Raw genomic sequence first — 13253 nt, forward strand, 5'->3', positions numbered from 1 at the left:
CCGTACTCGAGTCTGACTGCCCTGTTGATCCCTTTCTGTGGAAGCCCCGGTTTTCATGCACTTTCTCAGATGTCAGGCATGACAGTGAAAGGCATTAGGTCACTTAGCCGCAATCACATGGAGAAACTGATGCTGGTGGAATCCAGAACCTGCACCTGTAACGGCGTAAACAAATGCAGACAGATTGTAAAAATATATATACAGCTTTAATGGCGAAATAGACTTACAGAACCACCGTTCCTGTGGAGACCAGGAAAGCAGAAGGGACGGCTGGGAGCACGCTCGCCACATTTATAGGCAAACATTAGCCCGAGGTGAACACGCCCCCCAAGGGGCGGGACTTATCCCTACATGCACCTGAGGAACATTCTGTCCATTCTGCCAGCTGTGAGCAGCATGTCTGTGCACCCATGCCTGTGCTGGGCACCATGGGAGACACTTCCCAGTGGGGAAAGAAACTGCCCCCTGTGTTCCCGGAGTGCCAGGATGGAGAGCTTGGGTTCTGGCTTTAGCTCTTAGTGACCTCTGTGTCCTTGGACACATCTCTTCTTCTTGGCCTCAGTGGTACCATTTAATAAATGATTATTTGACCCCCATGGGACCTGACATTTTTACCATTAAGCCTGTTGTTTTTCTCCCAGGAGGAGGGGCTACTTCTTTTAAATTGTCTTGGCAGCCAGACCATTTATTGCCTACTCTCTAGTTTGCTTATTCACCTCAGACTATGAGTTTCAAAATATCACTGTGTTTTGGATCGATTGGGTGATGCTGTGGTCCCACAAAGATGTCTGCATGGCTATATAAATGAGAGGTCTTATTCTTTTCCATAGTGTGGTTGCCTCAGGTAGGTGACACCATGGAAAATGGCTTGGGATGTCACTGACCCATGAGTCTTTGGGCTGCTGTATCTGGCCCACTGCAGCACTGGTGCCTAATGGTTCCATTGGGAAAGATCCCAGAGTTCCGAGCTGTCCTGGGAAGGGTTCCAGGAGTAAGGCTATCTTGCACAGAGGGAAGTTATACTGCAAAGAGTAAACGCTTACATGCACTGTGTACTTCATTTAGCAGCAAGGTACCCATGTCTGTTAAAAGTTTTCCACACTAGTGTAAGGTATAATAATGAGGCACATGGTGGAGGAGAGGGAAATTTTTCTGTAAATTTCAGAGAGCTTTTTAAAATAGCCTACTTCTTTAAAGTAGAAAGAATGGGGGAAGGAACTGCACTGTTAAGGGACAATTTTTAGTCGGTTTCACTGAGAGCAGGGGAGGGGGCTTCAGTCTTACTCTATCTTTCCCTCTCCCCAGGAACTACTGAAGGATGGGAAAAGGGAGACTACAATCAGCCAGCTGCTCATCCACCCCACAGACCTGGACATCGGTCGTGTGTTCACCTGTCGCAGCATGAATGAGGCCATCCCCAATGGCAAGGAGACATCCATTGAGCTCGATGTACACCGTGAGTAGGGTATTGGAGAGGGTGCATGAGGTGGGGACAGAATTTAGGCAGTTTTAGAAGCTCAGAATGAGGATTCAAGAAACCCGGGACCAACAATCCCCTTAGTTCCTGGTTTAATCTATGGGCAATAATGGTTGGTACATGGAGCACCGAGTATAGTATTATATATGCTTATTGAAACTGTGAATGTTAAAGAAATTATGGCACAGGAGCATCCCTGGCAGATGTTCCATGCGTTTCTTCTAGTTAGCGATGCTCTTACTTTACAGTAAGATAAGCTAATCTGCTGTGCCACCTAGTGGCCATATTCTGCCATTACATCCATTAGATAATTGGTTTCTTCAGTATCATTCTTGGCCATAGCCCTGTGTAGAAAGGGTGAGGGTGATACCTTGTGAAGTTGAATTCCCATTTCACATCAATGCGGGATGAATAAATTTGTTACAGAAGGAAAGAGAGAAACTCGGGACAAAAAGACCCTGACTTTCTATGCCCTGCTTTGCAGATCCTCCTACAGTGACTCTGTCCATTGAACCCCAGACAGTGCAGGAGGGAGAGCGAGTCATCTTTACATGCCAGGCCACAGCCAACCCTGAGATCCTGGGCTACAGGTGAAAGGGTTGGGGTTTGGGAGTGCCATGTCGGTGATAAATGGATAGGCCCTTGAGACTGGTGAAGTGGTGGCAGAGTTACTAGGGAGGCTACTGTCCCTGAGTGTAGTTGAGACAGCCCCAAGTTTTGATCTCACATCCGTGTTGCCTCGTTCTCTAGGTGGGCCAAGGGGGGGTTCTTGATTGAAGATGCCCATGAGAGTCGTTACGAGACAAATGTTGATTACTCCTTCTTTACGGAGCCTGTGTCTTGTGAGGTCTACAACAAAGTGGGGAGCACCAACGTCAGCACTTTGGTGAATGTTCACTGTGAGTAGCTGGAAGGCAGAGGCAGGGGATGGAGAGTCCTTGGGTACAGGGGAGGGAAAGTTTCACTAAATTGGCGAGATAGAAATAAACACGGGGAGGTAGAGTAGATAAGAAAGAAAAAAGAACAGATTGGAGTTGGCACTCAGACCCTAGTGACTCTGACTGGCCACTTCTCTCTTCTTCAGTTGCCCCCCGGATTGTAGTTGACCCAAAGCCCACAACCACAGACATTGGCTCTGATGTGACCCTCACCTGTGTCTGGGTTGGGAACCCCCCACTCACCCTCACCTGGACCAAGAAGGACTCAAACATGGTAAACCTCTCCCTGCCTGTGCTGAGTGCTGGGAGGAAGGGACACGGACATCCTGGAGCAGTTAAGACAATGGGAAGGGTTACGCTTGCTTTTTCAGATCAAAACTGGAACATTTCTAGGGTCTTGGGATTTGGGAGAGAACACTTGGAATCAGCCATACCCGTTCTGGACTTTGCATAGAACTCAGGGTGGAGAGGATGAAGGGAGCAGGTGGTGTTGTGGCAGTCGTCAGAGACTCTACACGCATGGTGCACGGGGAAGTTCAAGTGCACGAGTCTAAAGACCCATATTCGGCAGTTTGGGCCAGAATTGTATAAAGGAATTTCAGAGTAAACTGGTTTTCCTGACAGATCGTTAGAGAGGACTGTAGCCTTTTACAGTAGCCAACATCTGCTTAGAGTCAGGAGCGTGGATCAGCCAGACTCAGGAGCTCGTTACCTTCTGGGAATTCAATTGTGGCCCTTCGTGCTTTCTTTCCCATGCCTCTGATGCGGGGCCCTCACCAACCTAGGGGCTCAGGCTTCCTGGCTCCCCACCCGAGGCTAATCTCTCTGCCCAGGTCCTGAGTAACAGCAATCAGCTGTTGCTGAAGTCAGTGACCCAGGCAGATGCTGGCACCTATACCTGTCGGGCCATTGTGCCTCGAATCGGAGTGGCTGAGCGAGAGGTACCACTTTATGTAAATGGTGAGTGCCCTGTGTGGGTGAGACCCAGCGGACCAGCACCACAGCCTCTGTCTGGCCTGACTGTGTTTTCCTGCCTGTAGGACCCCCTATTATCTCCAGCGAGGCAGTGCAGTTTGCTGTGAGAGGTGACGGTGGCAAGGTGGAGTGCTTCATTGGGAGTACCCCACCTCCGGATCGAATTGTGAGTGCTGGGCAGGCTTAACAGGCAGCCCTGATGTTCACTGCTGCCCAGCTTCTCCTCCCCTCTTCTGACTTGCATCTTTGGTCATCTTTTCTCATCTTGTAATCATCTGCCTTTTTAGTTTCTGTATCATTTTACTTGTTACAAATTCTACCTCTTTCCTTAATTGTGTGACCCTGGACAGATTAGTGGTTTGTTACTCAGTTCCTCATCCTCAAAGAGGAGACCATAGCCCTGTATATGTCATTAAAGCCGTAGCTGTAAAGAACCTAGTTCCTTGGAATCAGGGAACGATAGGTTCCCTCTCGTTCCTGGTGAAGGTCCTTTCTCCTCCCTCAATCGCCTCCCAGTCTTTTCTTTGTGCCTTTCTCTCCCTTCCTGCCCCTCCCTCCAGCCTGCCCCTCCCTCCCATCACTTCTCCCTCTCCCACCTGTCCCACTCTTTTCTCTTTTTTCCTGTCTTCCTTCCACCAGTCCCTGATCATTCCTCATTCTTTTCTTCACTCCTTATACTATAAACAATTAATTTCTCCTGTGGCCACTAACCATCAAAACCCTTATCACATTTAATGACCATTTGGCTAGCTCCAGGGCTGCTCAGGGGTACTTCATTATCACAGTTGCCTAGGCAGAAGGCGGTTTGGGTCCCAGAAGGTTTGCCTCATAGAAGCTGGGAGCGATCCCTGGAAAGGAGCCAGCATTTAGCTATTCTTCCTTAGCATTCCCTCTGCTGTGAGAACACACAATTGGTAATGCCTCAGCTGGGGAGGTCAGGGATGGAAGACCTGGGGACATTCCTCTTGACAAGAGCAGGCAGATGCATCTCCAGAGAGCCAGGCAAGTTTCTGTGGGTTGACTTAAGGCTGGTAATATAGACTTGTATGCAGTTAGAATCACAAGACTGAGCATTGCCCTATGCTGGCTGGAATGAACTACTTCAGAGCTGAGGAAACCGAGCCCTACACAGGGAAAGCATGGCCTCATAGCTGCTCCGGACTGGGAGGTTCTCAAGTTCCTGCAACACCCAAAACCCAAATATTGGCTCAACTGCCTCCACATCACAAAATACTTACAGCATGGGACTACCATAGAAGCAGGTTCCTGAATCTCTCCCTACATCCACACTTGGTATGTAAGTCTCAACTAGGGGGTCTCTCTAGAGAAATCTGATGCCTATTGTGTGGGAGCCATAGCTTCCAGAGTGGAAGTTCAGTGTCAAGGATTTGTGGTAGGCGGTGAGACACAGGTTGTTTCGGGGTGAAGATTTGTTGGGCCTGGGGATAACAAATATGCTTCTGTAAGGCTACCCACGAGTGGATGGGGTGTTTTGGAGGCACATGCTTCTTCCACATGCCCTTTTCTTACATCCACCCTGCCTTCCTCACCGCAGGCTTGGGCATGGAAGGAGAACTTCCTAGAGGTGGGGACCCTGGAGCGCTACACTGTGGAGAGGACTAACTCAGGAAGTGGTGTGCTGTCCACACTCACCATCAACAATGTCATGGAGGCTGACTTCCAGACCCACTACAACTGTACTGCTTGGAACAGCTTTGGGCCAGGCACTGCCATCATCCAGCTGGAAGAAAGAGGTTAGCCATGTGGAGTACTCAGGATAGTCCGAACTTCCATCTTCTTTTTTAAAGCAAGATAACTCCCTCCCTCCCTCCCTCCCTCCCTCCCCCTCCCTCCCTCCCTCCCCCCCCCCCTCTCTCTCTCTTCTCTCTCCTCTTTCTCCCTCCTCTCTTTCTCTCTCTCTCTCTGTCTCTCTGTCTCTCTCTCTCTCTCTCTCTCTCTCTCTCTGTCTCTCTCTCTCTCTCTCCTCTCCACCAGAAGCTGACGTTAGTGCTCAGCTAGTTAATCTACTCTGCAAATGTTCCTTGAACATCTTTATATGTCAAATTCTGAAGGAAGGGTTGCAGGTATGAACCTGGCATCATCTCTGCCCACAAGAAATTTTCATCTAAGTGAAGGAACTTACATAGGGGAAACAAATGAATCCAGATGGAGAAACATTAGCCAATATATGCAACAGTTTAACATCATCTATGTCAGTGAGTTACTGAGAGGACTGAAAGGTTCCCCTACCCTTTTAAGCATCCTTAGTTTTATAGAGGAGATATATTCTCTCTGGGTACCTTTGGCAAGATGAAAGAGGTATTTAGACTTTGGCAGAGATGTTTGGTGAAGGAAAAATAACACTTGTTTGTTTTTGAGAACTAGTCATTGAAAAGGGAGATGTGGAGAACCCGAGGGATTCTTGGAAAATATCTAGGAAAGCCAATAGCTCAGGTTTAGTTAAAGATACCAGAGGGTGAATGTAGGGAGCAGAGAAGAGTAGTGTGGTAAGGATCTCAACGGGGCAGATCCATTGCAGGAGTCTGGAGAGAAGGCCAAAGGGAGAATTCTTGGGATTGTTATCACCTAAGGGAAGCAGTGGCACTAAAGAGGACCACTGGAGCCACAAGGGGCAGTGCAGATAGAATAGACAGTCTTGCAGGCAAGAAAGGTCACAGAGGAGGTTGAAACAGACATGGCAGATTGGAATTTGGAGAGAGCTGATTTCAGACAAAAGCCCAACTTAGGAGGGAGGGACCAAGCTTCATGGGTAGGTGGGCCAAACAGAGGAAGAAAGGGCTGTGAGGCAAACTGATGCGGGGCGGAACACTGCCCTGACATCAACTGTGATCAAATGAAAGCTCAGATCCAGCTCAGCCAGATCTTGTCCAGTGATAGCCAACAGATATCATCACTGCCCAGCTCAGGCAAAATTTAGCTTTGTACATAATCTAGACTGTCACTGTATCTTGTGGCTAAGTCTTCAGGTATGGCTCATCCTCACTCCAGCTCTTTCTCCCCCGTCTATAGAGGTGTTACCTGTGGGCATCATTGCTGGGGCCACCATTGGTGTAAGCATCCTGGTCATCTTCTTCTTTGTCGCCTTAGTGTTCTTCCTCTACCGACGTCGCAAAGGCAGTGAGTACAGGCAATTCACAGCCACAGCAACCCTTCAGGGTCACATCACAGGGTGGGGGCTAAAAGCCAATGCCACAGAGACCAACAGAAAGCACCTGGCCCAGCCACACCTCCCTGTCCTAGGTCGAAAGGATGTGACCTTGAGGAAGCTAGACATCAAGGTAGAGACAGTGAATCGGGAGCCACTCACAATGCATTCTGACCGAGAAGATGATGCTGCCAGCATTTCCACAGCAACTCGGGTCATGAAGGCCATCTACTCGGTGAGGATCGTGCTTCTTGCTGGCCTAGGCTCTTCATAGTCCCAAGGACAGTCCTATGCATTTTTCATAGCTTCTGTCACCTCTTTGTCAGTGAGTTTAGCCTGCTTTTGCCACCCCAACTCCTATGTACCAGCCTGCTTACCAATAGACACACTCACACACTACATTGGGACCCTCACACACACTTACACATATACACTGTCATGTGCATATGTAAAGCTGTTCTCCTCTCCCCTCCACCTCCCTTTGCCTCATCCTTCCCTCACATAGAAGAAAATCTGTAGGTATTTCTGGTTCTCTCTCCTCATTGCTGAGATGTGCGCCCTGACAGTAGCAATGGCAGACTCAAGATGTCATATTACATGTTGGCAACAAAATTAATTCTAGAAGCCAGGTCTGTAGTGTCCTCCTACTTCAGTCTATACATGAGACACAAGTCTACCCTAACCCAGAGCATCCGTTAGCAGATGGTCTCTGGACATAAATTAGCAAAGGTGGGGTAGGGGGTAAAGCAGAGTCTGTCTCCTGACACACACTCCTGTCCTTTAGTCTTTTAAGGATGATGTGGATCTGAAGCAGGACCTGCGCTGTGACACCATCGATACACGGGAAGAGTATGAGATGAAGGTGGGAAAAGGGATTAAAGCAAGGCACAAGGGAAATGGGATAGGAGGATCTGCAGGGGGAGGTCTCCAGATAGAACAGAAGAAAGAGTGATGCCGAGTGAGAAGAGGAGAAGAACATGGAGTGGGGAGGGCGTGGGCAGAGACCATTTGAGATCCCATTACACTGGAGGACACTCACACTTTGATCCTCTTCTCTCGCTGCCTCCCCACCCTCAGGATCCTACCAATGGTTATTACAATGTGCGTGCCCACGAAGATCGCCCGTCCTCCAGGGCGGTGCTGTACGCGGACTACCGTGCCCCTGGCCCTACACGTTTTGATGGCCGCCCGTCATCTCGCCTCTCCCATTCCAGTGGCTATGCCCAACTCAATACGTATAGCCGGGCCCCTGCCTCTGACTATGGCACAGAGCCCTCACCCTCTGGCCCTTCTGCTCCAGGTGGCACGGATACAACCAGCCAGCTGTCCTACGAGAACTATGAGAAATTCAACTCCCATCCTTTCCCCGGGGCAGCCGGGTATCCTACCTACCGTCTAGGCTACCCCCAGGCCCCACCCTCTGGCCTGGACAGGACCCCCTATGAAGCATATGACCCTATTGGCAAGTATGCCACAGCCACTCGATTCTCCTACACCTCTCAGCACTCAGACTATGGCCAGCGATTTCAGCAGCGTATGCAAACTCATGTGTAGAGGCTGGAGTCTGACTGGGGTATCTCTGCGGGGCAGAGGAGAAGGCTTCCCAGTTCTTCCCTGACATTCAGGGACATTGCTCATTGCTCCTTTCTTGGACCTAGCCTTCCTCCTCCTGCTGTCACAAATAAGGAGCAGGTCTCCCAGTAACACCCCATTCCAAGGACGGTGCTCTGGGTATGCCCCAGTCTCCCAGGCCTGCTGAGCTCTTTTTCAGGAGGATGTCTCTACTGACCTTGATTCATATCTTACCCAAGCATGGGCACGGGGAAGTGGAGGTTGGGGAGGGGGGAGGAAAGGATAGGAGAGGAGGAGAAAGGAGAAAAGAGCACATTATTTTATCATTTCCTTTCTGTCCTGCTCCTCTGATCACCCATAAGTGGACATGGAGATATGCTGAAGTGAGCAGGCTTTGGCCTAGGTGGCTCTAGTCCGGACAGCTGGAATGCGGGGCAGTCCACAAGTCCCTCTCTTGATTTCATTCATTGTGTTCATCTTTCCCATCTCGGGGGACTGCAGATGGGACAATGGGTTCAAATCCAGCCTTTGGTCAGTTGGGGTCAAAATGCCAGCTACTGTGGCTATTTACTGTGACTGAGTGTAGAGGGCTCCGGAAATCCCCAGGAGCACTTCTCCCCTTCCTTTCAACTTTGTGCTGGACCAGCCATATGTGTCCTGGATGTGAGCAAAGAGTGGTCGGGACCATGTGTCGGCTGGCAAGGGACCACTGTGCTGCATGGCAGTTCCCAGACCCAACAGTAGTGGGAACCACACAATCCTCCTACTTTCATGTTATCCGCCCCACTTTTTGGTATTAGCTTTTGAGCTTTGGAGAATAGGGTAGGGCAGAGGTGTCATGGAGCTATTTTTTTCAAAGGCAATAAAAGCCCTCATTTGGAAAGCTGTAGGGTTTTCCCCACCATACACAAGTCCCCATGCAAAGAAAAGGGGCACCTGTCCTCCAGCAGGCTCCTAACACCTTGCATTATTCTGAGTCTCCAAGCACTTTAAATCTATTTTTTTACATCCAGTGGTCAGACCTGCCTAGATGTTAGAGTTAAGCAGTCCTGAACCTTGGACACTGCTACACTATCCTGGGACTCACCCTAGTTAGAGTTCACCTTGTAGGTAGCATGGTAAATGCTTTATCCAGACAAATTTTGGTTTTGTCTCATCCTTACCCCACCCCTAGGCCAATCAGATTTTTTCCATTTTCAGTGCCTTGAGCATCAGGTTTGTGATGCTGTCCCTGAATAGAGAGGAGGAACTTATGAGCTTCAGATTGTCCTGTGTTAGCATCCAAGGAGAGATAAACGAGGGGATGTGAAGGAAAGGGGGCCTGGAAATGGCTCTATGAAAAACTTTGTACTGATCTAGAAGGAGTCCCCAGTGCAGAACACTGTAGGCATTGCATTCCATAGCCCATGTTTCCCCTTCCCGTGCAGCATACACACAACCACACACACACACACACACATTCCATACCACTTCTCATCTGCCACCTTCTGACCAAAGAGAATCTGTAACTCCTGTTTCAGCCTCAGTTTCCCAAGAAACCTCTCCCCATCTGGATTCTACTGCCATCCCGGAGTCAACTGTCCACCTTCCTATTGAGACCTACAAGATGGAAGGGGTATTCTCAGAATACTCTTTGTCTTTTCACATTGGTCCCCACTCATTAGTCACGTTTACTTTTATGAGTTACATGCTCATCAGCCACGGTCCATCAGTAACCTTATAGATTGTCTCCTTTCTGATAAGGACTGGGTAGTAAGGGGCTCCATTTCCAGCCTGGCAGACAGCCTCTGCTTCCTCTTCTATTCCAATAAGTACACCCACACAGAGTGGCCCTGTTCTGTAGCACTGACAAGCTTGTCGCTGTATTCCAGTTCAGAGGACTCACACTTCAGAGCCTTGTCATGAGAAGTCAGCAAAGCAATGTGTTTACAGAGTAGGTTTTTGTGAATATGAGTTCATGAAAGTTTTTAAATTTCATTGACACCTGAAGCTGTGGGTGATCCGAACACTTTAAAGTCTAAATAGAGTGGCATTTTAAACAGCAATACTCCCTAAAACAATCATCTTGTTTGGTGTTTGGCTTGATTCTCTTATTTCTCTCTGATTTAAGCAGTAGATCCCTCCCATGGAAACAAGAGCATCACTAAGGTCAAGCCCTGCCAGAAATCTGTGCGTATCAAGCACCGTACAGGGCACAGGGAGCAGCAATGGAGATAGACTCGTCTCCTGCCACTCATATTCTGCAATCAGAATCAGGGGTGGGCCCAGCTGAATGACCAGTGGGATTGCATGTCTAGGTAGTTGAAGGTCCCCTTAATCATGGGACTACCACCATTTGGTACCAGCATATTTGTACCCTGTTACTTGATGATGTTAAGCACCCCAAGTGTTATTGCTTTATTTGAGAGAATAAGGAACCAGGAGTCGAGAGATCCATGATCCCATTCTGCAGCTGCCGTTTGCTCAGTAACCATGATCTGACCTCTGTTTTTGTTGCCTCCAATTTTCGAGTCTTTATCTACAACTATTCTGTGTTGGCTGTGTTCATCTGGGGAGGCAGGATTTGGGATTGCCCATCCATCCAAAGAACTCAGGAAAAGTAAGCAGTCCAGGTGAGGGTTGGGGCAAGGGAGGCCTGCCTGTACCACAAGCTTTACCCTAACACTGAGTGAAGTGGCTCAGTCTGGGTTGTTGTGATCATGGTAGGGCTCAGTTTCCTCTACCGTGGATGCAGACTGCAGCGGCACATAAGCTATAGTGAAGCTGCCTTCCACATGGTCTTCAGGAATGGTCATCTGGCAAAGGCAGCACTTCCTGTTTATCAAGCTGAAGCCTCTGGTCCCAGAAGTCAGGAGTGAGAGTGGCTAACACCTTCTCGTAGGCTGAAAGGGGAGCTGGTAGAAGAAGGGGTTTAGTGGCTTTAACTAACTTTGCATATGCAAAAAGTTCTTGTGGCTCTGGATAGGCCTTAGTCTTTTTAGAGAGCCCAGCCTAATTACTGAGTCCTGGGTCTCCCATAGTCTAACCACAGAATACACACAAGGCAAAGCCTGCCATGAGAGAAAGGAGCATAGTAACGAAAGGCAGCAACCCACAGCTCACACAGTGTTTGGGTTACAGTGAGAAAGATGAGCTCTGTTCACATGATTCTGGGTGATAGGCTTTCCTCATGCTGGCAGCGGCTTTCCTCCTATGTGACAGGAATTTCTGCCCTGTGGGAGGGAACACACAGACCTGTGTCTTGTCCCTTGTGTTCTGTTCACATGTGGTGCTCCTGGGTTCCCTAAGATGGAATTAGTGGCCCCTGTATACTTCACTTGGCCCACTACATAGCAATGTTAGGCTACAGGGGTTAATAGTAACTCCTGTTGAAGTCAAAGGCCCTGTTTGGACATGTGGAGTCTACTGGTTCACTCACTGCCTCATCCTGCTGTGTGAGCAGTTCTATCCCTATGGATGAATTACTGACCTCCCAAAGCCACTGCAGGCCCCGAAAAACTTGGCTTCCCTCCTATTTTATTTATATGGAATCTAAGCCAGGCCTGCTGTGCACCTATAGAGCCAAGGGAATAGCTGGTAATATAACCCTGAGGTTCACATACCTCAAGACTCCATCGGTTAGGCATTGACTGTTGGGAAAGGACCATAAAACTGTCCCTAAGCATAGCATCCCTTTCTCCCGGCATCTGTCCCATCTCCCCTGCTATCGTTTCTTCTCTTGTAAAGGCAGTGCTTTCTGGCTAGTGCTGGGTAACCTTTGGCAACTTGCTGCTGACACCACCCATTTGGCCTGGCAGAGTATGGATTTGAGAGGAGGGTACATTAAATTTGGTGATACAACAAAGGTAGGCTCTTTAGCAAAAGTGACCAACAAGGCCATGCTGCCTCCACTTTTAACAGCCCAGCACTTCTGGGGTCAAACTGTCCACCCCAGCCATTCCTGGGGTTGCAATCCCCATTTCTGATGCCAGTTGAATTTTCGCTACCAAAATTCTCATCATAAATGGATCCATGATGATAACTAAGAGAAAAAAAGTATTTTTGTTAGGACAAACCATCATAGATTTTTATCAATATGTATCTGTGTGTCCTTCACACCTTTTCCTATTCTGACATTTTTTCTCTTTTTAAAAAAAATATTGTGTACTATATTTTTAGCCTCAAACACACTATATATTATATATTTAATTTTATATATATAAATATAAATGTTTTAAAAAGCACCATGTGTTGTGTTATTTAATTTATGAGCATTTGTTTACTATAAAACCCTGCTCAGTTTTGTGTGAAATTGTTCATGTTTGGGGAGGAAAGTTGAAGACTGAGATTGTAAAAGTTATATATTTTTACTTCAAGGCCATGTGAAGACCTTTCATTCTTCAGTTTATGAGCATTAGAGAAGTCTGAGGGCAATTCTGGCAGCTCTAGCCAATTCTGGCTCGCTCTGCTTTTGTGAAGTTCGAATGCTCAGTGCTGGGCTTGACTGTGAGAATGAAGAAATAGGAGCCTCTTCCTGGGAGTCAGTGTGCATCTGTGCTGTTTTGTATATTCAAGTGCTGTGGTCTGAGTAAAAGCAATCTGCAGGTCTCTGACCTTGCAAGCTGGCTGTGAAAGAGTGCAGAGGCCAATGGCACAGCAGCACACACTACTTAATGGACTGGGGTTCATACTGCTCCCCTCACAGGAGTGTTTCAGGATTGACAGAACTGCTTGCAGGTAATTTTGCAGCTGTAAGTCATGAGAGAGATGCAGATGTTCTCTGGTTAATGACCAAGAAAGTCAAGACCGTTCCTGGGGACCTTTTCACATACAAGAATGCAGAGCACAGCTAGAAACAGAATGTGAGACATAACAAAGAAAGAATGCAAGAACTGGGTATATAGCTCAGTTGGTAAAGTTCATGTCCTACATCCATCAGGTGTCAGCCCTTGGGTGCTGGAGAGGGTGGAGGAGGGGCAGGGGAGCAGGTGCAAGCCATTGCCAAAAGGTTACAGATTACACCTCACAAGGTTTATCCCAGAAGAGTGCAGCTGCCACAGGGGCTGGAGTTTGGAGAAATGAGACCCAGGTAAAGAGTGAACCTAGAGGCCAACCTAGAATCAATACAGTTTGGGGGGCTTTGTTC

General features: G+C 48.2%; 1 protein-coding gene across 2 annotated transcripts in view; it reads left to right on the plus strand.

Annotated features, from left to right (window-relative positions):
* Positions 1-12345, plus strand: part of Kirrel1 (kirre like nephrin family adhesion molecule 1) — a 98341-nt gene extending 85996 nt beyond the window's left edge. For both annotated transcript variants that reach the window (XM_041655719.1, XM_041655720.1), the window contains exons 6-16: positions 1306-1456; positions 1962-2067; positions 2228-2376; positions 2562-2689; positions 3249-3375; positions 3456-3556; positions 4946-5144; positions 6421-6528; positions 6652-6791; positions 7341-7418; positions 7634-12345. In XM_041655719.1, the coding sequence (XP_041511653.1) occupies positions 1306-1456; positions 1962-2067; positions 2228-2376; positions 2562-2689; positions 3249-3375; positions 3456-3556; positions 4946-5144; positions 6421-6528; positions 6652-6791; positions 7341-7418; positions 7634-8110 (1764 nt within the window). In that variant the 3' untranslated portion in view covers positions 8111-12345. The remainder of the gene's footprint in view (positions 1-1305; positions 1457-1961; positions 2068-2227; positions 2377-2561; positions 2690-3248; positions 3376-3455; positions 3557-4945; positions 5145-6420; positions 6529-6651; positions 6792-7340; positions 7419-7633) is intronic.
* Positions 12346-13253: the final 908 nt, after the last annotated feature.

Source organism: Microtus oregoni, unplaced genomic scaffold, assembly GCF_018167655.1.
Source record: "Microtus oregoni isolate MIOR12 unplaced genomic scaffold, Mior012 000007F_ref0000211, whole genome shotgun sequence".
In the NCBI taxonomy this organism is placed as follows: domain Eukaryota; kingdom Metazoa; phylum Chordata; class Mammalia; order Rodentia; family Cricetidae; genus Microtus; species Microtus oregoni.